This window comes from Acomys russatus, chromosome X (genome assembly GCF_903995435.1).
Source record: "Acomys russatus chromosome X, mAcoRus1.1, whole genome shotgun sequence".
Classification (NCBI taxonomy): domain Eukaryota; kingdom Metazoa; phylum Chordata; class Mammalia; order Rodentia; family Muridae; genus Acomys; species Acomys russatus.
The window spans coordinates 17042874-17068707 of NC_067169.1; the positions used below are offsets into that span (position 1 = coordinate 17042874).

Consider the following 25834-nt stretch of genomic DNA (forward strand, 5'->3'; position numbering starts at 1 on the left):
CCAAAGAGATGTCTTACAGGAGCCAGATTTAAAGGGAATAGAGCCATCTGTTGTTTCCTTCCTAGGGCTTATAAGATCAGGTGACATCTTACACAGCTCCCCCTTCCTGTCTCCTTCTCTCAAAGGGCAAAGGAAGTATTTTAATAAGAAAAGTTGTCTTGAGAGCCTAAACTCAGTGTTGTTTTCACTGAATGAACTTAGAGGCCATTTAATCCTTGTAGAATTCTTTCTTTCTTTCTTTTCTTTTCTTTTTTTTTTTTTTTTTTTTTTTTTTTTTTTTTACTAACTTCACTATTAATTACTATGGGAGCAAATCACATATAGTAGAACAGTAGTTCACATCGAAGCCTGAACATGTATTGATGCTTCTAAAGTAGGGTAAGGCAGCTAAGGACTGAAGAATGCACCAATGTTTGCCAATGTTTTGGGGGCACTTCTTTCTCAACCCTGACTGCTAATTTGGGTCACATTGTTGATTCAATGGAGGTCTGACAGAGGAGAAATGCAACGAAAAAGAAACGAGGTAATTTGTGGCTTTTGAGTTTCAAAATAAACAACTTGAAACTCATTGCAGAGATAATAGCTTTAGAAAATGAAAACACCCTGAGTTTTGACAGCCTAGACTCTAGGCACAAACAGTAATAATAGATCTGAAAATCAAAGTAGGTTTGCTTCCAGCTAGCCTTCTCCTAGCATGACCTCTAATACTTGAACCTGGCAGGAAAACAAAGAGAACAGAAGATAAGAGGTAACAGTAATAGAAATAGGTGGACATTTGTGATTGGACATGCTGTGTGCTCCCCAGAGCAGCTTTCAGAGAATGGGGACCAGGAAAGCCTCATCTGAGTTTAAGGAACTCCACTACTGAGAATACATGTTTTCTGCCTTTAAGATAGGCAATAAGGGCTCTAGACGTCCCTTGTGCTGTCCTTGAGAAAAGAACAATCAGGTAAAGATGGCGTTATGGTATCTCTGTTTTGGTGAAGTGTGGGGCACTATCAGGAGCTAAAACAAAAGAGTCTTTATAAGGTCTTGTGATCAGAGTGACACAAACCCTACAGCGAACTGCAGATCCAATAGAAATGCACAAGCCCCGGGAGGCCCCAGTATACATAGTCAATGGTGGCACTCTGAGGATTGAGCACACCAGCTGATCCCTAGCTACCTAGACATGCTAGCATCTTCCAGGGCTTAGGTGTAACTGAAGAGAGCGAGAGGAGACCTGATATCCACAGCATCAACCCCAAGACAAATAAAGACTGTCTAATGCTCAAGAGGGTAAGTTCCTACAGTCTAATAGAATTGGCTCAGAAGAAAAAGTTCATGAGTAAAAATAGACACATTTGAAAGTCATACCCCACTCTCCACTCACGAACTCTGGTGCCTCATATTTGACCATGTCCCCTGGAGGGGGAGACCTGGTGGCACTCAGAGGAAGGATAGCAGGCTACCAAGAAGAGACTTGATACCCTATGAGCATATACAGGGGGAGGAAATCGCCCTCAGGAACAGTCATAGGGGAGGGGAATAGGGGAAAATGGGAGGGAGGGAAGAATGGGAGGATACAAGGGATGGGATAACCATTGAAATGTAACAAGAACAAATTAATAAAAACTTTAAAAAAATAGACACATTTCCTCCACAAGTTTAGGGTCTCGGGATTTGTGTCCACTTACATTTTACAGTAATTGAGAAGCAATATCTGAAGTTTCTAATCAAGTTTTCACAGGCTTCCTACAGATGAAGCTGATCTTTCTGCATATAGCTTTCACACGAATTGAAAGACACCCCTACACAGCTACTTCCAGTGAAACACTTGCTTTCTGTGGTTGCAAAAGAGGCACACAGAACTCCCCACTGGCTTAATCCTTCCAAGGCTCCATCCTCTGGGTAGCTCTTCAATACAAGGGTGAGCTTGTCACTGGACTCACCTGTTTCTGTGGACAGTCTTGTTCGAGTACTTCTTTTCTCAAAAATCATACCCAAGGATTTTCCTTGCAATAAAGGCAAATACTGAAAACCAAGGGAAAAAGCACAATTAAAATGCAACATATACATACAATCCAATATAAGGGATCGTGTTTCAAAATGCTAATAGAAATACGGATCAATTAACTACTACTTCTGAATAAGTGGTCCCAATATTGTTTAAAACTTGTATTTCACTATATTTCACACTCAATCCACATGGCTTATTAACATCAAATTAGGAGTTAATATTATTTTTGGATACAGGGTTCTCATGTAGCCCAGGCTAGCCTTGAACTTGCTGTGTAGCAGAGGCAGGCTTTGAACTTCTGATCATCTTACCTCCACCTCTCAAGGCCTAAGGTTCCAGATGAATGCCACTATGCTTGGGATGCAGTGTTACTGATGATAGGGTTCAATCTGGGCACTGGTTCCAGAGCATAATAATTCACACTGGAGCTATTATCTTACTTAACTATTGAAATGCCCATTCCATTTTCAGTGATGCTGCAGCTGTTTGATTCAAAAGAGCTTTTTCAGCTCCTAAGATCCTACTCTGTCACAACATGGGTCCTTCTTAGGACTCCAATAAGCCTCAAGTTTTTATCTCCATGTTCGTCATTCTCCCTCATGAGAGAACATAAAGGCTTTGTTCCTGGAAGCCATTTGAAAACACTCTGGAGGCTTGAGTGTTGGGTGGAGCTCTTCCTCCATCCTCCTGTGTTATTAGACTTCCCGATAAGATGCCTTATCACCTTCTGGTCTCCAGTCAGCAAAGCATGAAAAGGCAATGCTCTCTGACCTGAGGATGCCTTTTACTGCATTTCAAGTGTTCTAGGAGAACATCAGCCCATAGACATCGGAGCATCTCTTGGCCAATTGATCTAGGAACTAGACAAGAAAGCCAGAGTCATATCAGACTTCCTCAGCCTGAGATCATATTTTAAGAAACCTCTTTGAGTTAGGCAGAGTGACACATCCAACACTGGGGAGGCAAAGGCAGGCAGGTCTATGTGAGTTCGAGGCCAGCCTGGTCTACATAGCAAGTTCCAGGTCAGCCAAAGCCACAGAGTGAGACCCAGTCTCATAAACAAACACACAACAAATAAACAAACAGCTTTTGAACAAATTTGGAATACAAATTGCTTCCACAACTAAGCACTCTAAACGAAGCCACTGATTTTGAAGCATAAATTGCTCAAAATGCAGAACAATATCTATAGTTAAGTACCACATAAAATTTCTTCCCCTATTTGGCTAGAATTTATTTGTTTCTTTATAATTAGAATGTTTTTAAACATAATCTCATCATTATGAATACTGGCATAATGATGACATATCTGATACATACCCAGAATAGAAGTGTATTGCAAAAAAAAAAAAAAAAAAAAAAAAAAAAAAAAAAAAAAAAAAAAAAACAAAATCAGTAACATATCTCTGTTTTAACTGATAGAGAACACACAAAGAAAAGGGACATATAATAATAAAATCTTTTTAGGCAAATAATATCTCATCTTCAGACCTGGTTACTAATGAATTCCACCATTCTCCTAAAAAAAAAGTGCAAGGACATGTAGAATAAGTGCATTTCATGCGTACTTACATGCCTGCACACTCGGTGCTAATCAATTACCTTGCCTGTGAGGTTTCATTACTTAGCTACCGTCCAGGAATATTAATGTACTTTCTTTTCCCTCTGCTTTAGGAAAGCTGCCTCCAAAAGGGCCGTTGGTTTGTAATGGAAGAGAAGAAAAGGCAACTGTCACGTACTTCTCCTTTGTTCTTTATCCTGAGTTTCAGATCTGCAGACAGCCATAGCATGTACTCAATCTCCTCTCCTGTGAAGTTCTTCAGGGTGAGGAGATCACGGCCTTTCAGCTGTACTTGACTCTGTAGTGGCTTCCCACACCTACAAAAAAAGGGGAGGGAAGGCAGAAGAAGACAGTATGTATACAAGAAAACAATGCTATGGGGGTGGTCCACTGTCCCAGTCTTGGACTCAAACATAGCAAATCCCATGGTGCACCATGTCTGTCTACAAAGCATTAATAAAACTGATATGGCTGTGATTTCCATTTTGTGTGTGCAGTGATTGTTATGTGTGAGAGAAGAGAAGACTTTGTGGAAAGAAATTGACTTCTGATGCATTTGAATTAGCTGGATGGGCAAGCTTTGCCACTTAACTGAACCTCATGGCAACCTCAGGACAGTTACCCAATTTCTCTCTGCAGATGGGTCTCATCCACAAAATGAGTGTAAAACTTTTATAGTGCCATTATGAAAATTATTTACATTATGTAAACCAGTGCTCAAGATAATATACATTATATAAAGCTTACCTAGTGTTGTCGAAATCTGTACGAGATTGATAAGGCACAAGAGAAAATTGTGTTGCTTGCTCCCTACGCCTTTCCTGTCTCTTTATGAAGATTTGTATTCCTTTTGTCACCAGATGAAAACACAGCCAGACATGTAGCTTTTCTAGCGTCACGCGGAAAGATGTTTCAAAATTCTATGGTTATGTTTGTATCACAAGAATGATAGTAAAATAATAAACAATAATAATAGATGAATGATAATGATTTTTTACGCCTGGGAAATTCGCAGCAAGTTCACGTCATTGCCTTCAGTTCACGTCTGATTCAGATTGGCTTCCTTTATTGGGGGAAGATAAGCCAGGACCTGCTTGTTCTGTTTCCTTTCTTTCAGTCCCTAAAGGTGAAGTGAATGGGAGAGCAGATCTAGTTGGTTTCTGTTTTCTAGTTTGGGTGTAGGTGTTTGAGGGTAATTATTTGTGTTGTATTTATTATGGGAGTCCTCTAGAGAGACTCACACAGAACAGCTCTTGATGTGGATAAAAACATTTCCTGAGGGTATTAATGGTTTTATGTTTATCCAGACATCACTACCTCAAATTAAGATCTTTCTGCCTCTCCAGGACATCACTTGACACAGTAAGAAACAATGTCATGTCACCAGTTCATGAGAAGCACTCCATACTGCTTCACCTGACAAGAGTAAGGTCCATTCTATTAAATACCCCCTCTTTCAATCTGCCATCAAAACAGTGAAGTAGGTAGTACCTAGTACTTTATTCTTCCTGCCTAATAAACTTAATATCCTTTGACTAACATCTCTCATTTATTGATCTCATCTTTTTACCTTGATAACCACTATTGGTACTCTCAATTTCTGAGTTCAACTTTTTTACATTCCACTTGCAAGTGGGATCCTGAGGTATATGTCTCTCCTGTTCCTGGCTTACTTCACTTAATATATAGTATTCTAGGTTAGTCTGTGCTATTCCAAATGCCAGAATGTCTTTGATATTTACAGGACAAATATAATTTCAGTGTGTGCATATATATATCATACATTTTAATCCAATCATCTATTGATAAACACTTAGATTATTTCTTTATCTTGGCTTTTGTGAATGACGTCTATCAAGATGACTGAACTCCCATATTTTTTTTTTAATCCCCTCTTATCTCCACCACCTGGATTGGTTTCTGTAGCCCGTTTTGTAATATGTAAGTGATAATGTATGTATTATAAAACTGATTCTTGTCTATCTGCTTTGAAAGTCTGTTTTGGGGATCCTGACTTGTACTTTGATCTGGTGAGGGCAATATCAGTACTGGCTTGGCCTGGGTACAAGTTAAGACAGGAATATACCATCTTAGCAGTCGGATGCATTGTGATACCTTTTATTTGAGGCAATCACTATATAAAATGAGCAGCTTTTGTTTCATTGTTCCCACAGTGTTATCTGTATTTAATAATAACTGAAGTCTATCACACTAGGCGGGTGGGGGATGAATGCTAATTAGAAAGACTGAGAAACTGGGGGAAATTGATTTACTGTATCTATTAAACATTAATTTTTACTAGGAGCATGCTAACTGTTACAATATGATCATACTTAAATTCTAGTATAAGAAAATAATTTGAGTATATGTCCTGTTGAAATGTATGTATACATTTTTGTAATCATGACATGGTCATAGGTGTGACAATCACAGAGTCACTTAAGTTATTGGTTCCACTTCATAATGTCTGATAACTTGGACAAACTTCACTAAATAACTTTCTGGCAGAGTTGACTTCTCATCTAAAGTTCAATAACTGAGTATGTACTTTTTCAGAACCCATGATAGGAATATACCTCTCCAAGTTTTGAGTTGATGATGAAGAGTAATTCCACAATTTGAGAGTTGGTGGGAGCTTTGGCTAGTTAGTTGGCTGTATTAATATGAGATACTAATGATGTATTTCACTACATATAGAAAGAAATTCATCTTTTCTATTTTTGTATAGAACAAAAATTGTTTCTGAGCTCCACAGGCTTCTGCATGTATGTGGTGCATATACATAATATGGTGATTTGAATGCACATACATAATATAGTGGTTTGAATAGGTTTGGCCCCCATAGATTTATGTGTTTGAATGGTTGGCCCATAGGGAATAGCACCATTAGGAGGTGTGGCCTTGTTGGAGGAGGTGTGGCCTTGTTGGAGGAGGTGTGGCCTTGTTGGAGGAGGTGTGGCCTTGTTGGAGGAGGTGTGGCCTTGTTGGAGGAGGTGTGGCCTTGTTGGAGGAGGCATATCACTGTTGGTGAGGGCTTTGAGCTTTCCTATACTCAAGCTATGCCCAGAGTGGAATTGAATCTTCTCCTGGCTGCCTGCAGAAGACAGTCTCCTGACTGCCTTTGGATCCAGAAGTAGAACTCTCAGCTGCTTCTCCAGCACCATGTCTGCCTGCACACTGACATACTTCCTGCCATGATGATAATGGACTAACCCTCTGAAACAGTAAGCCAGATCCAATTAATATTTTCTTTTATAGGAGTTTCCTTGGTCATGGTGTCTCTTCACAGCAATAAAACTCTAAGACACACATACTCAGGCACATACATATGCACAGAGAAAATTTAAATATGTATAAAAATTTTGAACACAATATATTTGAACACTATATATTATTCATAATATATAGTAATGGATTGTTTGTATTACAAAGCACAATAAAAATTAAAAGTAAAATATTTAGACTAAGAAAAAGAAAATACTTAAAAATGATTTTTAAATATGCAAAACATTTTGCTAACTAAGAAGTTTCTAGAACAGATTGTTACTTCATTCTACTAGAACCCTAGCTAAAAGTGTATAAATCTCTGTACAATGCCTCTATGCTAGTGAGTCATCCACTGGATAACTTTGAGTCATAATATTTATGACTTCAAATTGAACTTCACATAATAAATTTGGTAATGCATTTGGTTCTGATAATATTTTTGTATTATTTTTTGTTTATTCTTCTCTCATATATTACGTTCCAAATGCAGTTTCCTCTCCTTCCGCTCCCAACCTCTCCCCTTTTCTTGAGATCCATGACCCCTCCACCTTCCCTCAGAAATGAGCAGTTTCCCAGGGGGTATCAACCAAAAACAGCATAACAAATTACAATAAGACCAGGCACATATTCTCACATCAAGGCTGGACAAGGCAACCCAGTAGGAGAAAAGGGGTCCCAAAGCTAGGCAAAAGTGCCAGGGACAGCCCCTGGTCCCACTATTAGGAGTCCCACAGGAACACCAAGCTAAACAACTATAAAATATACAGAGGACCTAGCTCAGAGCCATACAGTCTACCTGATCTCTGAGAGCCCACTTGAGTCTCTGTCAGCCGATTTTGTGGTCCATGTTTTTGTGGTGTCCTTTCCCCTTTTGGCTCCTCCAATCTTTCCTCCTCCTCCTCCTCCTCCTCCTCCTCCTCCTCCTCCTCCTCCTCCTCCTCCTCCTCCTCCATAGGACTCCCCAAGCCCTGCCTATTATTTGGCTGTGGGATTCTGTATCTGTTCCCATCAGTTGCTGGGTGGAATCTCTCTAGTCTGTCTGTGATGATTATGCTAGGCTCCCATCCCAGCACATCCTGCAGGCAGAGCAACCTGTAGATCAGAGGTTTTGTGGTAGGTTGGTGTCCAAATCCCTCCACTTGAGGCCTTGCTTGGTTACAGAGGATAGCCTATTCGGTTCTGATAATATTCATTAATGATTAGTAAGAAGCCCTTGACACTGATGCTGTTGAAAAGTAAGTCATTGACTAATATGCATGCATTTCCAAGGTCAACTACAGCTTTCTTATGGAGCTCTGTAAAATAGGGTTTCTAAATCTGTCGTGAATAGAGGTGTGGCAATGTAATCTTTCTCACTTCGAATTCAGGGATGTTTTCAAAACACGTTTCCTCCTGGAATACAATCTCAGCAATGCATCGTCCGGGATGACAAACTCTTCCCACTCCATGTGTTATGATTACATTACCCTTATATGGCCTGAGACTTCTTCCAACAGTATTTTAAAGGAAAAATGTTCAGTTGGAAAACCCCACTCACTGCATTTCAGGGAATATGGGAAATGCCACTCTAGCTGTTGGATTCACATCTATTAACAACAGGAAAATAATCTCATGAGATCATTTTAAGGCATTAATTTGGGCCTGGCATTCAAGCTCGGTATTCTGGTTATTTTTGGAATCCACAAAAGCTGGGTTTCCAAGTTTGTGTCCTTGCTTTTACTATCATCTTCTGAAGGGTTTTGGTATACATTTTCCACTCCTGAGCACTCACCGGATTGAAGGTTTCATTAAAACAACAACAAAAACAACAAAGCCATAAAATGGGGATGGAGTGGTGGCTCAGCAGCTAAGAATGCTGGTTGATCTTTCAGAAAACCCAGATTCTATCCCTAGCATCAATGTGGTGCCTCAAAAACATCTGTAGCTCCAGTTTTAGGGGACCTGGCACCCACTTTTAGCCTCTGGGATTAATAATAATAATAATAATAATAATAATAATAATAATAATAATAATAATAATAATAATAGCATAGGCTTCAGAGTTTTATTGTTCTGGCTGAGTTTCATAAAATAAAACTGGAAATGAAAAGGATAATTTTTTTCAAAGACCTTAAATTTTCTTCCAGAGTTCTATGGAAAAAAAGAAACAGAAAAGAGGACCAATGACTTCTAGTGAATCCAAACTTCTAAATTCTAGATCTTATTAACTTTCTTTTTTTTAAAAAAAAAAAAGAAGAAACAAAGGTTGGAGTATCTTTAAATGTTCCTCATATTTGTTCTTGAATGCTTCAGAAGCTCATGTTAAGGCTCAGGGTCAGTGTGCTGCTATTTCTCTACCAACAGAAGATTTGAGTACAAAGGTACAAGTGACAAGCAAACATCATATTTGACTTTGTTTTGGTCAAATCCTTTGATTTTTAATTTATATACAACAGAAACTGTGAGTTCTTCCCACAGAGAATGAGAGAAGCAGACTCTCTTTCCAACCTGCACTAGATATTCCACAGAAGTTGCTGTGAGTCTCACTGGCCAGAGAGTTTCCTAGCAACAACCATTAACTGATACACTTTCCCCACCGAAGGCTTCTTGAGTCTTTTTTTTTTTTTTGGTGGGGGGCTTTGTTTTGAAGTAAGGCAATCGAGTCTCCTCACAAAGGGTGAAGTGGAAAATACCTAATTACAACCACTGCGCCATAGAGAACACTCAGAACTTATTGGTATGTTATAATTTAAAACTTCATATTCATATGCCTCATTCTTAGGCCTCTCACAGCCATAGCTGCAGTCTTTGATTTGCTAAGCTGGACTATTTTAGATGTGATATGTGTGTGTGAAGGTATGTAGTAGCTGTTCCTCTGTCGCTGGCTTGTTTTACTTAGCATAAGATCCTCCAAAGCTTGCCTTATAAAACATGCAAGGGTATTTTGTGCCTCAGCACTGTAGTGTTAGATTATAAATAATCATTAAATCTGAAACAAGACAAACTAACCCCAATAATTAGTGAGAAGATCACTACTAATAAAAAATCATTGCCAAAGCACTAAAAGCTCTCTTGTTTTTCACTACAGATGTATAGAGAGTTTCAAAAGCATCCTAGCAGATGCTTCTGTAGTACACTGGAGGTTTAGAAAAGTAGCGAAACTTGCAATGCTTTGTTTCTTTGTAGACTCTACCAAGAGCAGTCTTCACAGTGCTTGGTTTTTTGTTTTTTGTTTTTTTTAAATCATGTATCCTCCAAAACAGAGTAAGCCTCCTTCCTATCATTTGGTGGCTTGTCATATTCCTTTCTAAAACTGGACTAACTTCTACTGTCTTATCCTTTGCACTGTCAAGGTTGTATATTACATCTCAGAATTCCTTTAATATCAAGTATGTAGTCAGTATCACTTCCTCACAAACAAACCTGTTCTTTCCTGTCAATCATTTTCTGCATTTATAGCAATAGATTATTCTTCACTAAATTGCTCTGGCTGTATAATTAGTGTCTTTCAAACAGAGACTCAATCAACAATCCTGTAGCCAATTGTTTATTCTATAATTCGAAGTAGATTCAACTCAAAGGCTTGTGAGACACGGAGAGGAATTAATTGCGGCCTAAGATATTGCTAAAGCTCAAACTCCCCTAGGGCTCAGGTACTCCGTGACAGGGTTTGATCTACTGAGAACACTGAATGGGCCTCTGTTCAGAAACGAGAGCACTATCTTGGTGCACCCTGAGCATCTCTCTTTAAGCCAAGTGCTCAGACCTAGAAAAACTGATGGGAAAAACAGCTTGGACCAATGTATGCCCACAGCACCAAGATGGCTTAATTTTCAGCATGACAATAGCAACCCACAAGCCCCTTTTGGGCAGGATAAGTTGCCATGATTTGAGAACCAAAAAGTGCCAAAAAGTGTAAATAAATATGTTACATTTTAAGACACCAATATATGAGGACTTGACTTGCTGACTATAAAAAGAACATTAAATGTACCTCAACTAACAGAGTCCTACTGTTTATACCATTGAAAACTCATTAAAGTGGTCATTATCTTTTCTGAATTCTATCCAGGAGGTGGAGCAGGAAATGTTAGCATAGGAAAAAGTTGTTTTTCGTAGATATCAAGAACTAACCAGGAAAATTTATCATGAAAAGGAAAGCAAACACAATGGTCTTAGTTTAAGTCCCATCCTGTTTATTATCAACTCATAGAACTTGCCTTGGCTACAAAATGAAATTGCCACACCTCTTCCCTGAGCTAATAAAAATTAGAGAAAAGTACAAGAGCTCCACAATTGGGCCATATTGAGATACCGCTGACATAGACCTCTTTTTTTCTGGTCCTTGTTAAACATTGTCCTTTTGGGGGGGGTGATAAATCCCCATTCAAATTAGCCAGATAAAGATGTTGACCACAAAGTTACTAAATTCTAATTCCAATCTGAAACAGCCTACTCTAGCTCATGGGAACCAAAACCAAGACACGAATCTCTCTTTTAAAATACAGATTTATTTTATTTTTATTTGTGTGGGTAGTGGAGAGGCATTGCACAAGAGTGCAGGTGCCTGCTTGGATTAGGGGCCTTGGATCCTCCTGGATCTGGAGATACAGGTGCTTGTAAGCTGCCAGATGTTGGTACTAGGACCAAACTCAGATCTTGTGCAAGAGCCGTACAGCCTTTTAACCACTGAGCCATCTCTCTGGCCCCATACAAACCACTCTTTATTTTTCCCATGAAGTATTCACCCTTCTTGTACTAAATCATATAAGAGAGAAACTAAAATTAAACAAGAAATCGCCTCTCAAATGAGACCTGAGCTACATCATCATTCTCCCATTTTTTAGAAGTACATTTCATTTTATTTTGTCTTATTTGAACACTAGGCATTCCGAGGACCTTGCACATCCTGGGAAAACTTCTTACTGGTGAGTTACATCAACAGTCACACTAACAGTCATACATTATCATTCTTCAGCTCACATATATAAAAAAGAACACAACATTGGGGCCAATGAGAATTATGTACAGATTTCCTATCATTTATATCAAGGTGATGTGGGTACTAATTGCCTGTAGTTTGGCTTCACACAATATATACACAAAGCTAAATATATGGTACCTTGTAAATATATACAAATTGTATGTGCCAATTCAAAATGAAAATAAAATATGATTCAAAAACCAATTTACAGTTTAATTAGAGCCAGAGCCTTGGAGAAAAGCACACTTAGTTCCTTAAATAACACCATTTGAAAAAAAAATAAATGCAGAGGTTTCTTAAGCCCAAATCACTGGATGCCAAGTGAAGATTCCCATATTAGCTTTACTTTATGTAAACATCTAACTAGAAAATGGAAGAGCATGGGCTGCTGGCAGAAGAAAGTCTTTCCTCACTATAGTCTGCATTTTCCATTTCTGACAAATGATTTGGGGCATGGGGAAGACATGGATGTATTCTCTGGTATCATTGTCTTTTACTGGAAGAGAAACTGCATGATTTGAGTAAAACATGCACAGTTAGAAACTGACTTTTCCAGACATGGAAAAAACTTGAGTGGAAAAATGGTCCCCTGATCCCTACAGAGCATTGGAGATAAAGACTTTAGCTTCTGCAGACTTTATGGCCAATGAGCTGTATAGCTGAGATTCAGATGCTTCTTTAACTTGGTAGTAATGTGAAAGGTAAGTGTCTTTCCTTATTTTTTTTTCCTTATTTACACATTTTGGTTATATCTAAAAAGGGATATTGAACCTTTGTAGGTTGGCCAACTGCCTCAATTTGGAGGGATCAAAGTAGGAAAACTAATTTTTTTAAGTAGTTGAATTACATTCCTATTTTAGTTCAGGTGCAGCAATAAACTACGATCTTGAGGTCATTTGCCAGCTTGAATCTCAATTTCTTATCTGAAAAGCTGAGCCAGGGAACTAAGTCAATGGTTTTTCATGCCTTTGTCTTCCACAACAGCCATAAGATTAATAAACACAAGAATTTTTAATGGACAACTGAATTTTTCACTTTCTTAAAAGGGTACATTAGAAACAGGACTTTATTATCACAAAATTCTTGAATGGATTCCATGGTTGTAAACAACCACAAGTCTTTTTTTCCAAATCTAGAAGCAAATTTACCATCAGTTATAATAATTTTTAACAAAATTATCTGAAACTTTTCTTATTGTTGCTATATACACATATGTACTATAAATTATTGTTGAGAACTCAGTGACTATTTCTAAAACATTTATAACATCAATATTGCCAAATTGTGAAAACTGAAGTATATAGACCAGGTCTGGCTTTGTATCAACCTATTATTAAAAGCCTGAAGACTTTTTCTTAACTAAAACAGGAGAGTGCTGAAAATATATGGCCTCCATTATTTTAGTTAAATTACTAAATGGTAGGTTGGGAGAGGGGAGGAAAATCCACTGTTGGCCAAAGGAGATCTTGTATCTCCATTCCAGTTTGGTCCTGTGCCTTTTATGCTTTTCTGAGGTCAGAATGGGAAAACTGTTTTAAGGCACTTCGATTTTTGACATTTAAACATGAACACAAATGATTCATTCTTGTCCCTCATCTATGCATAGTCTGCGGTCACTTCATCTGAGTGTCTGTCTGTATGGGTGGATGTGTGTGGAGGGGTTGCAAAGGAAACATAACGAGTGATGTGAGCCCTGATGGAGGTCTGGAATGAAATACCTGAAAACCAGTCACCTCCGGCTCCAATCTATAACCTCCACAGAATTGGCTGGCTTAGCTCAATATTCTCTGAAGAAATTTCTATTTGGAAGATGAAATTGAAGTGCACTTATAAATTGGTCTTCTCTGACAAAGAAAGAGATTTTTAGTGCTTTCTTTAAAAGCTATAAGTGGTTTTTCCTAACAGGTAACAAATCATAGAACACTATTATCCAAACCTAGCCAGGCTCCATAGCCTTGTGCATGAGATGGAATGTCTGCTCATTTGCTGTTTTCACCATTCTTGGTGTCTGATCCTATTGATTTTATAGAAAGAAGAAAAAGAAAAAATTAATTGACTAACCCTTATTGATTCAGGTGTCTGTGTGGATGGCTTCAGCCCCACTTCAGTCCTTATTTTATCATGTGCACCGCAATGTATGACTATTCACTTCAGAACTGTTCAACCTCAAGTTTCGGTGGCACCTGCAAATTCTTGCCACACTGTCAGTCTCTAATGGTATATTCATATGGTATGTTGTGTAACAGGGATCCTCTGATTCCTCCCCCAACCCCCGAGAGATGGAAAAACAAGAACGAAATCAAATTTGGATAAAGAAAAATTGTCCGAGTGTTGTCAGAGAGCTTTTTCTCTGTTGTGAGGGAGCCTTGTCAAAGTCTGACTCATGATAGAGACTAGCAGTTTGGAGTTAATCTATATAGCAGTCAATATGCCTAAATAACGCAGTAGGAATGACAAATACACACACTACGCAAGAATATCCCATGACAACCACTTCAGTGTGTGTTCATAGCTCTCAAGATGAAATAAACAATAGAAACAACTTAAGAGAGAAACTCATTTCCTTCAGACTTTCAGTGCAATGAGTTGGAAAAGTTGTGACAAAGAAGAGTAGCTCACATCATGTGGCCAGAAAGCAGAGAGAACAGGCAAGTTTCCCCAACACACTTAGAGCTGTGCTTTACTGATGTCCTACTAGATGGTCTTCAATCCAGTCAAGTTAAAGAGATTAACCCTTGCTTGGTATTGTCTTGTTCACAATAGGACAAGTGCTATTGAGTTTCTCAAAAGCCTAGATGGCACTGATATTTTGAAAAAGCCAAAAGACATTTGGGCTAATTTAGCTGGATTTTGCTCCAGATCCTATTCAGTTCTAAAAGTGGCTAACTAGGGTTTTTTAGAAATGCAGTCTGGCTAGTAAGTATCAAAAAGAGACTATCATTACTGAGGCTAGTACACACCAAAAAGAGGATAGCAGTACTGAACAAAAAGGCCAACTATTTGAGAGAGGTTTTGCTTATAAAATTCAATCTGCTATGATTATTATTTTTTATTTATTATGTATACAGTATGCATCTGATCACATTATAGATGGTTGTGAGCCACCATGTGGTTGCTGGGAATTGAACTCAGGACCTCTGCAAGAGCAGTCAGTGCTCTTAACCACTGAGCCATCTCTCCAGGCCCCTCTGCTATGATTATTAAAAAAAATAAAGCAGTATGTAGTCTTCTAAAAGGGATATATGCCCAAGTTCTAAGCATTGGCTATTTATTCACCACAGCATTTTCTACTCAGAGATTTGTCTTTGATAAAAACTATGGAGTAAATTTGAATCATCCTTTTATCTGATGCTGTCCAGTGAGGTGGAATGAAGCACAGGGAGCACTCAGCTCTTATTTTACAGGTTTTGCACAAATTATCACATTGATTATCACTGGAGTGTGACTTCATGTGCCTGGAGTGAAGTACCTTATGTCCTAGTTAGGGTTTCTATTGCTGTGATGAAACACCATGGCCAAAGCAACTTGGATAAGAAAGGCTTTATTTGCCTCATGTGTCTACATCACTGTTCATCACTGAAGGAAGTCAGGACAGGAACTCTCACAGGGCAGGAACCTGGAGGCAGGAGCTGATGCAGGCCACGGAGGGGTGCTGCTTACTGGCTTGTTCCCCATGACTTGCTCAGCCTGCTTTCTTATACAACTCAAGATCATTAGCCAAGGGTTGGACCCACTCACAATGGGCTGGGTCCTCCCCATGAATCACTAATTAATAAAATGCCTTACAGGCTTACCAAAGCCTGATCTTATGGAGGAATTTTCTCAATTGAGGCTCCCTCCTCTCTGATGACTATACCTTGTGTCAAGTTGTCATAAAAGTAGCCAGCACACCTTATCTCCCGTTGCATCTTCAACAGAATGCATAGTGAATGGAACAAAATATGTACTCAATAAATATCTGTTGAAGGAGTGACTGAATCACCCTATAATATAGAGCATATGTTATATGCCTATCCATGTTATAGGTGAAGTAACATTGCAGAACAGGTTAGTGACTTGCTCAAGGTCATGCAGCCAACTAGCACTGATGCTAAGCCTGGAGCCTAGCTCTATAGGTTTCAAAACTTCAGAATGAGACTGTACTTCTGGGGATCATTTGTGTAGTTTGTTAAAACCCGAGGGCTTTTTATTTTGCAGGTGCCTTAAAAATGTATTTATGCGATGTGACTCTGGCACTAAGTGATAGACAGTCTCTGGGATCTACTTATCCTATCTGTCTATAAAACAAGAGAACACATGAGTCTAATATGATTCTTGCACCTGAGAGCCTTATACTCACCAAAGAGGCGCTAAAGATGGAGTCCAGTGAACTTAGATCTATCAGGGAGTTGAGAGTAAGCAAGCCCAGGAATATCATCACGGGTACATTTCTCAATAGTGGGAGGAAACTTCCAGCTGGAACCTTCCCTTAGTAATCCAGAAAGGTTGTTTTGCAGGCTGCTCTAAGTTGCAAAGTGGCTCTGGGAAAATTCTATTGTCGCCATATTCTAGACACTTTCTGGCTACAAGGTGTGTACCGCATGTTTTTTGCTTACCAGCTAACTCCTCTCTCTCCACCTTCACTGGTGGCACATGGCACACCAACTTTAGCCTTGTGCTCCACGACTGGTAGTGGAGAGTGGATAAGCTTTTGTTTTGAATTCACTGGAAACAGCCTCTTTGGCACACACCATTGATATTTTTAGAGATGAATTTCCAATTGTCACTTTTTAAAAAAGCAGCTGTAGATATTGATAGCCCCAGACACTTGAGTTTCCTTGGCAGCAGCTTTTTAAGTATTCAGTTCATTTCCATGGCAGGGTCTTTTGTCTTTTCAGGACTGGATTAGCTCCGACACCCTAAAGTGACATATTGTTTTCTTGAAAACCCAAATACGGGTTGAAGGCCCTTGTAAATTACTTCCTCTTGTTTCCTTCAGCCAGTAGCTTGTTTAAAGTGTACTCAAATGGAAGATGTCAAGAGCATTTAGTCTGTTGTCCCTGCCTTGGTTAGCATGGTAAAAACTCAACTACAGGATGACCAAGAGACGAAAACTCAGATAAAATCAGAGACAGCTCCTCATGCACCTGCTGACTGGCGCACTACACTCACTCTGCAGAAAGAGGCACTTTGTGAACTCCCCTGTGGAACATAGTTCCAGCTCCCAATCTCTTGTCACTTACCGGAAATTTCGAATCAAGGAATTGTGACCCTTTCTGCGAGCTGCATTGTTGAGCAGGATCCTCAAATTAGACATCATCTTCTTTTGCTAGTGCAAAAGGGGATTCTATGATCCAGAGAGCTGCACAGCCAGTCAGGCAGTGGGGGCCACTGGAAAGCTAAGAGTGCTTTCAGTTGCAGAGAGGGAGCAAAGGTCCTAGCACCCTTCTACTGCCTTATCAGATGAACCTGGTTAGAGATAGAGCAGGGCAAGGTGCAGGGGCACTTGAACTTTAAGCCTAACTCCAGTGTTGTATTTTAAAGAAAGAAATCCTAACTCTTTCAGACCCCAGCCTCTTCGTTGTTCACAATGTACTTATGCTGTCACTTGCTTATATAAGATCAGTTGACAAGTACCCATTGAGCATATAATATATGCAAGGCACCACCGTGCCGGCTGCTGTGAAGGTACCCAGAAATAACTCATTCAGAAAATGTAAATTGGCAGTACAAAACCCCAGATGGAGATATGACAGCCCTGAGTATTCCTGTTGATTGCACTTTCCTACCTAGCACTCCCATCCTTTCCACAAAAACAAATAGAAAGAGGGTGGATTCAAAGTTGGATTTCCATGACAGAATGTTAGAGAGGCATAGAGGTATAATTGAAAGCTCTCAGTCCCAGGGCTCCCTTTATGTCTTGCACAGAATAGGTGTTTAATAAGTCAGTAGGCATTTATTGATTCTGGTGTGAGCTTACGTTGAGTACCACTGCTTCCCCAGCAACTCCTTAGGTCACTGAGGTCCATCGTTTCACATTCACTCATTTATCCAGAGCTTGAAATCATCTAGTTTCAAATTCTCATCTGTGTCAGACATCAGGGTAGACTAGAATTTCAAAACAGGAAGTGATCTCATCTTTGCGGAGTTTAAGATTTCAACAAGGATGATAGCATTTATAAACAGTATTACTAATAAAGCCCATATGAAAAGTCCAGATAAAGTTGTCCCGAATAACACAGAAGAGGAAAACCATTAAGCCAGGAAGGGTGGAAGACTGGGGAGGAGTAAAAGTGGAGGCAGCTGACTCCTCTTTTCAATTCATACTACTTAGCAAACTCTGGTTATTATAATAATGGTTAGGCTATGCAACATATCCAGTATAAAGAAGTTTATTTGGGGGGAGGGGAAGGGGTGAGGAGTTAGGGCGAGTGATTGGACATGTAGACAGACAGTCAGACAACAGAAAGACAGACAGACAGACAGACAGACCATGAGGGCAGAGAAGAACAGAGAGAAAATGTGAGGACAGACCAGACAGAGAGCAGATAGAAAGAGAGAAGAGACTGAGAAAGCTAGGGAGGCTGGCAGGGGTCTCTTAATCTAGAACACACCTGGGGTGCACCTGGTGGTGGCAGCAGGTGATGACATAAGAGGTGGCTAGGACTCTAGAGGCAGGCTAGTTGAATCACCTGTGAACTAACACTGGTATCCCCTTGCTAGAAGTTTATAGAATACCCCCAGGAAATGTCGTTTGAAAGTCAGCTGCAGTTGCTTCAGGAGCAGAGATGGTTATGAGATCATCATTGATACCGCCAGGGTAATAAATCTTGATGCTCTTCCTTTCTCCTTATGGAGAATCATTTTGGATGAACAGAGAGCAAATTGAACTTCGAAGCATCTGCTAAATGTTATGTTCTGGGAAGGGCCCTCCAGGCAGAAGCAATAGTTTGTAATGGCACAGAAAAGAAAGTAGAGGGTGAATGGGCCAAGTAGGGGGATAGATAGCTGCTTGTTTGAAAAAGCAGTAAAGTTCCTTTGAAGTGGAAAGGCAGACCAGCTGGACAGGTCTCAGGGACCGAAACTATTCTCCTAATGCAATGAGGGAAATTGTATGCTCTTGTGGAGTCTGAAGAGCATGTGCCGCTAGAAGGCTCACAGCTTCACCCCCATATTGTCAGTAAGTTGTGCTATCCATGCAAACAACTCATCAAAGCAATGTTTGGGCAAAAAGGCAAGGCTTGTCCGTAGTTTTCTGCTAGAGAGTGCGGTCAGCAGTTTAGAAAGCAACCCACCAGCCCTTCTAATTTTGAAGAAATAGAAGGCCAAAGTTAGAGGGGGTTAAGGGAACTGAAGCTACCACAGAGACAGGCCTAGAGGAGTTGCACCACAGTTGGAACGGTACTAATATCTATTTCACTGAATCTCAAAAGGCAAGCTATTTCAGTGCAACGGAGAAGTACATCAAAACTAGCCCACTTCTGCTAATACAACCATACAAGGAGCATTTTACCTTAAAGGCTTTTATGTTTATAGTAGTTACTTGTTGCATTGTTGCCACAAAACACCAAGAGGAAGCAATTTAAGGAATAAAGGGATTGTTTTGTCTTACAGTTTGAGGGGTGACCATCATTATGTTGACGATGGCATGACCACAGGAACCTGAAATAGCTGGTCCCAGTGCATCCACAGTCGGGAAGCAGAGAAAGATGAAGGCTGATGCTCAGCTTATCTTCTTTTTTTTTTTTTTTTTTATGTAGTCAAAGACTCAAGTCCTGGAAATGATATAGCTCACATGCAAAGTGGGCTCAAATAACCTAATTTAGACAGTCTATCTGACAGACCCAGAGATTTGCTTCCATGCTAGTTCTGAATGTCATCAAGTTGAAAATGGAGATTTACACTCATAGTGTTCATCCTCAGAACTCATCCATATGCTCGTTGCTCCCTCCATCTCTCTGATTTTAGCCTCAGCTGCCTTCTTTGGCTCTCTACCTTTCTGTTTTTTTAGACATGCATGCATGAATGAAATAGTCATGCTAAATCCCTGTTCTGGGTGGGCTTTGAGAAATACCGTGATAAGCAGGGAAGACGAGTCACTGTCTATGTAAGTCTTCATGATTTGAAATTACTGAAGAACACAACTCCTGCCTCTGCACATATATTCTAACCGAGTCCAAGCGGCTTGTCACTTATTCTTTCGCTGCAGGGCACATGAGACACCGACTGCCCTAGCTTGGCCTGACTACTGTGTGGTATTTGACGGGTTTCCTAAAGGAAGTATTGTTGATCTTTGGTGAATTGCAAGAATTGGGGGCTTTGCACAACTGTAGAGAACTGTAAAGGATCTTACAGCAAAGCAAGGAAGCTGAGTGCAGACTCAAAGGAAGGAACAAGTAGTACACATGACAGTCACAAATGGTCATACCAGGAAGGATGGATATACTCCCCCAACTGTCTGTCTAAATGACGGTCTACCACCAAGCATACCATACATACCATGATGTATGTGTCCTGTTTCTATTCTCCCAGTGTCCCCTTCAGCACACTCACAAATTTTATCCACTTTATAATTCAAATTTTCTGCTTAAGAACAAATGGCCCAATTTTACTTCCCTGCCCCTTGGTTGGTGGTGGTGGTGGTGGTGGTGGTGGTGGTGTTGGTGGGGCTGGTGGTTTTTGAGACAGAGTTTCTCTGTGCAGCTTTGGCTGTCCTGGACTCATTCTGTAGACCAAGGTGGCCTCAAATTCACAGAGATTCCCCTGCCTCTGCCTCTGCCTCCCAAGTGTTGGGATTACAGACATGTACCACCAACTGCCCGGGCACCCACCTGCCCCTTAGCTGTGAAGTATGTTTAACACAAGCCTCTTAACAGTCTTCGGTTGGAATTCATTTACTTTGCTTCAGTGCATAGCAAGTTGGCCATCAATGTAGCCAGTATCAGTGGGTTTCCCAACTCGGTTTCCTTTCTATCCTGCTTCTACTTTCTAAGATCTTGTGCTTGCTAGTTTTATGTCCACTTGATATAAGCTAAAGCCATCTGAGAGGAGGGACCCTCCATTAAGTAAATACTTCCATAACATCAGGCTGTAGACAAGCCTGTAGAGCAGTCGTTCTCAACCATGAGCCATGACTCCTTTGCAAACCTCTATCTCCAAAAATATTTACAGTACAATTTATAACAATAGCAAACTTATAGTTATGAAGTAACAGTGAAGATAATTTTGTGGTTGGAGGTCACCAAAACATGAGGAACTGTATTAAAGTGTAGCAGCATTAGGAAGGTTGAGAACCACTGCTTTAGAACACTTGTTTTTAATTTTTTTAAACTATTTTTATTTTATTTATTCACTTTACATCCTGGTAATAGCCCCACCTCCTTGCTTTTCTCCTGGTCCCACCTGCCTTCCCTCTCCTCCCTCCCCAGTTCTGGAGAAAAGAGAAGCCACCCCCCCCCCAAGCTCATCAAGTTGCTTCAGGGTTGGGTGTGTCCTTTTCCCCTGTGGCTTGGCAAGGTAGTCTCCCAGGGGGATGCGATCAGAAAGCTGGCAACAGAGTCCATGTGAGGGACAGCCCTTGCTCCCCTAACTAGGAGACCCACATGAAGACTAACCTGCCCATTGGCTACATATGTGTAAAGGGGGGCTAGGCCCAGTCCACACTTGGTCTTTTGTTGGTGCTTCAGTCTCTGCAAGCAACCTCTGGGCCTGGTTAGTTGGCTCTGTTGGTCTTCCTTGTCCCCTCCAGGTCCTTCTATCCTTCCCCCAACTCTTCTACAAGGCTTCCTGCAGTTTGCCCAATGTTTGGCTGTGAGTCTCAGCATCCATTTTGATCTGCTGCTGGGTGTAGCTTCTCAGAGGACAGTTATACTAGGCTCTCATCTGCAAGCATAGCAAAGTATCATTAATAGTGTCAGGGGCTGGCTCTCTCCCGTGGGATGGGTTTCACATTGGGCCAGGAATTGGTTGGACATTCCCTTAATTTCTGCTTATAGAGCACTTCTTAGTTAGTGATTGATGTGGGAGAGCCCAGCCCATTGTGGATGGTGCCATCCCTGAGCTGGTGGTCCTGGGCTCTATAAGAAAGCATGCTGAACCTCTCGTAGCCAGGATTGGTTGGTATCCCTTCTCAGAGAAGGAGAGGGACTGGGGATGGAGGGGGCATGAGGGTGGGACTGGGAGGAGAGGAGGGAGGGAGCTGGGATTAGGCTGTGAATTGACTAAATAAAAGAAAAAATTTTAAAAATAAGAATATTAACTTAAAAAAAGAAGAAAAAAAGCAGACTGAGCAAGCAGTGGGAAACAAGGCATAAATAGCACCCCTCCATGGTTTCTATATCAGCTCCTCCCTTCAGAAATTCTGCCCTTTTCGAGTTCCTGTCCTGACTTCCTTCCATGATGAACAGTGATAAGGAAGTGTAAACCAAATTGTCCTGCCTTCCTTCAGCCAACTTCCTTTTGGCATTTCGTCATAGGAATAGAAGCCCAAACCAAAACAGATCTCTGTCTTGGTGTCTGCTTTTTGGGGGAATTCAGTCTTAACCCAAGTCTATCTTTCCAACATTTCAATGCCCTGATTCTATTGCCTTACTTTAAAATTTAGAGGTTAAACCATTCTATCATTGACTTTGAAATTATCGGTGTCACCATCTTGGTCTCCCATACATACCACTCATTCTCACGTTTACACAAGTTTCAATGACTGGTAAATGCTTAATAGCTCACTCTTTAAAAATAAAAGGTTCTGATTCATAGCACTGCTTTATTTGTGTCATATGAATATTCTTAAAACAAGCAACTTCAAGCTATGGACGTGACTTCAATAATTGCAGAGTTTGGGAAAATGAAGTGAAAAAAATTGGTCCTGCAAGCTGCTTTGAGCAGGTATCATCGGTACACTGCCACTTGCAACCAGTTCCCATCCTTTGTCTCAAGGCTTGGAAGGTATTACTGAAGCCACACTGTCGAGAGATTTGGAAACCAGATCAGGGAGTTAATGGCTTAATCTGTAGCCAACAAAAGATTATTAAAGCTTTAAAATGGGGTAGCCAAGAGGACATACATCTTCTTCATTGTGTATTGAAAACATTAATCTGGTACTATCTTTTGAAACATGTAGTAAGAAGAAAAGTGGAGGCTAAAAGTAATGAGGTTGTTGTAGGGTAAGAAGGAGCTGAGCATATGGATGGGACTGTAAAAGCAATATAAAACAAGAGGATAAGTGCAATATTGACTTAGAGAATCAAACTCGTCTTTGGATAAAATTGATCAGATATTGAGAGAAGAGGTATTGAGAAGTTAATGAGATGCCATGTTTTCACATTTGTACTACGACTTTGAGTCTAAAATTCCAAACATCCAAATATTAGCACCAAGAGTATAAAGAATGCTCAATTTCCTGGCATTTTCAGCTTAAAGGCCTCAGGTATGAATATGAAGTATTTCTGTGAAGTTGCTGTCATGTTCCCTAATCAAACCCAAGCACCAAAAAGGGAATCAATGTGATTTTTAAAAACATATGAAAAGAGTGATGTAGAAAATCAAATGTGACTGCTGCCTCAGTTACTGAGGAAGGTGAGTTTGGCCCAATCACAAGAAACTCTCAGAGTCTGCTCTAAAGTTCTCTCTCTCTCTCTCTCTCTCTCTCTCTCTCTCTCTCTCTCTCTCTCTCTCTCTCTCTCTCTCTCTCTCTCTCTTTCTCTCTTTCTCTCCCTCCCTCCCTCCCTCCCTCTCCCCACACCCTCCGTGTGTGAGAGGCAGAGACAGACAGATGGTGGGAAGGAGGGACGGAGGGAAGGAGAAAGAGAGAGAGAGAGAGACAGAGAGAGAGAGAGAAGTTATAGCCCTTTGGGAAGGTTCAGCATGCTAGTCATACATGAAGCAATATCTAATAAGCTAGTAGCTGAGATGGGTAGAGGTGTCTCAGTGGTTCAGTGCATTTGTTTCTCTTACTGAGAACCCAGGTTTGGTTCCCAGGGCTCACGTGTTGCTCACAACTGTCTGTAACTCCAATTCCTGAGGAACTAATGACCTTTTCTGATAGCCAAGGGCACCAGGCAAGCACATGCTATATAAATGTGCATACAGGCAAAACACCCATAAGCATACAATAAAAAGGAAATAACTATTTTTCAAAGAGTACAACTTTTAGATCTGTTACTGATTGTGTTAATACTTTTATGGCTTGTTCCATGGTATCGCTATATATTTTAGAAATCAGGGCCAGCCAGATGGCTAGGTGATTAACAACATTCCCTACTCTTCCAGAAGATCCAATTTCAGTTCCCAGAACTCCCTTTGCATGGAGCTGCCTCTAAGTTCAGCTTCAAGAAATCCAGCACCCTCTCCTGGCATCTGCAGGAACACACACACAGGTGCACACACACGTGCACACACACGTGCACACACACACACCTTTCCACATACATATATAAGAATCAATCTTTATAGAGTCTTAGAAATTATAGCATTTGCATTCAGTGCATATCTAGATCTTAAAAGTTTTGGGATGCTATACCATAAGCTGGATTTGAACATAAAAGTTTTGTTTTTATTGTCTTAGATGATGTGAGTGGGGAGCAACCTTAGAACGAGGCTATGATTGGCAGTTTTAGAAGGAGAGTATGAAGCTTACTCATTCATGACCTTATTAAATTTCAACACTAGTCAACCTTATAACCGTTCCTACCATCGAGCCCCCTTGCAATGTAAAGCAGTAAATGTCTTTACTATTTAAAGCATTCTGAACTTGGAGTTTTTTTTTTTAATTGTGCTCTGCTGTCAAACACCATCACACAAAATTAGCTTAGTATTTGAAAGGTTATTTCTCATATTATAACACAGAAATAGCAAAAATCATTCCAAGAGATGTGGATTCTGGTATCCTCATTAGCAAATGGAAAAGCAATACTCATACATTTTAATTTTTGTTTAAATTAAGGTATGTGATCTCTGATGATTTATTTAATTTTTAATTATGTATTTGTGTATATGTCTTGGGGAGAGAGACAGACTCGTGTTTTTGTATGTGAGCATGTGTTCATGCGCATGTATGCAGGCCCCTATGAAGTTCAAAAGGAGGCAGTGGATCTTCCTTGAATTGACTGCTGTGGGTTCTGGGAACCAAAGTTGGGACCTTTTTAAGAATCGTATGTGCTCTTAGCCACTGAAAAACCTCTCCATCCTGATGTGTTCTATTCTGGATTACAAACTGAAAATCAGTATATCACAAACTTAACTTTGTTCTGTACGCGTGAATTTTAAGGCCTCTCTAAATGTAAGAGTAGACTATTGAAGTACCTCACTATTCTTGTGTGAATTGTCCAGATTGGGTAATGATCACTGTAATCGGAGCACAGAACAGTTTCCATAGCATAATACAAACAGAACCATGCAGTTTATAATCTTTTGAGACTGACTTCTTTCTTTTTTTTTTTCTTTATTTTGTTTTGTTTTATTTTATTTTAATTTTATTAATTTATTCAGATTACAACTCAATTGTTATGCCATCCCTTGTATCCTCCAGTTCCTCCCTCCCTCCCTCCCGCTTTCACCCTATTCCCCTCCCCTAGGTCTATGACCAAGGGGGACCTCCTCCCTCACTATATGGTCATAGGCTATCAAGTCTCATCTTGGTAGCCTGCTTATCCTTTCTCTGAGCGGCATCAGGCCTCCTCACCATGGGGAAGTGGTCAGAAATGGGGCACCAGAGTTCATGTCAGAGTCAGAGACTGGCTTCTTTCAATCAGCATAACATTTTCAAGATTTATAATTTATCCATATTATTGTACTGTCACTACAGTGCTCCTTTTTATTGTTAAGCAGTGTCTCATTGTGGGGATATATCAGTTTATTTCTTAATTTCTTCCATTAAGGAACATTTCAGTTGTATCAAGATATCAATGAGCTTATCAATAGATCTTCTGCAAACACCTATGTGTAGATTTTAGTAAGAATATAAATATTATTTATCTAGAACAACACTTATAAGAGAATGGCTTCATCACACAGTAGATAGAAGCTTAACTTTGGAAGAAACCATCAGTGTCATAAGAAACACAAGGAA

General features: G+C 40.1%; 1 protein-coding gene across 1 annotated transcript in view; it reads right to left on the reverse strand.

Annotated features, from left to right (window-relative positions):
* The window catches only part of Otc (ornithine transcarbamylase), a 66684-nt gene extending 49462 nt beyond the window's left edge, over nucleotides 1-17222 (reverse strand). Inside the window, exons 1-3 of the mRNA XM_051140997.1 lie at nucleotides 17013-17222; nucleotides 3739-3877; nucleotides 1932-2013 (exon numbers count right to left, since the gene is read on the reverse strand). Of these exons, the coding sequence (XP_050996954.1) occupies nucleotides 1932-2013; nucleotides 3739-3877; nucleotides 17013-17089 (298 nt within the window). The 5' untranslated portion in view covers nucleotides 17090-17222. The remainder of the gene's footprint in view (nucleotides 1-1931; nucleotides 2014-3738; nucleotides 3878-17012) is intronic.
* Nucleotides 17223-25834: the final 8612 nt, after the last annotated feature.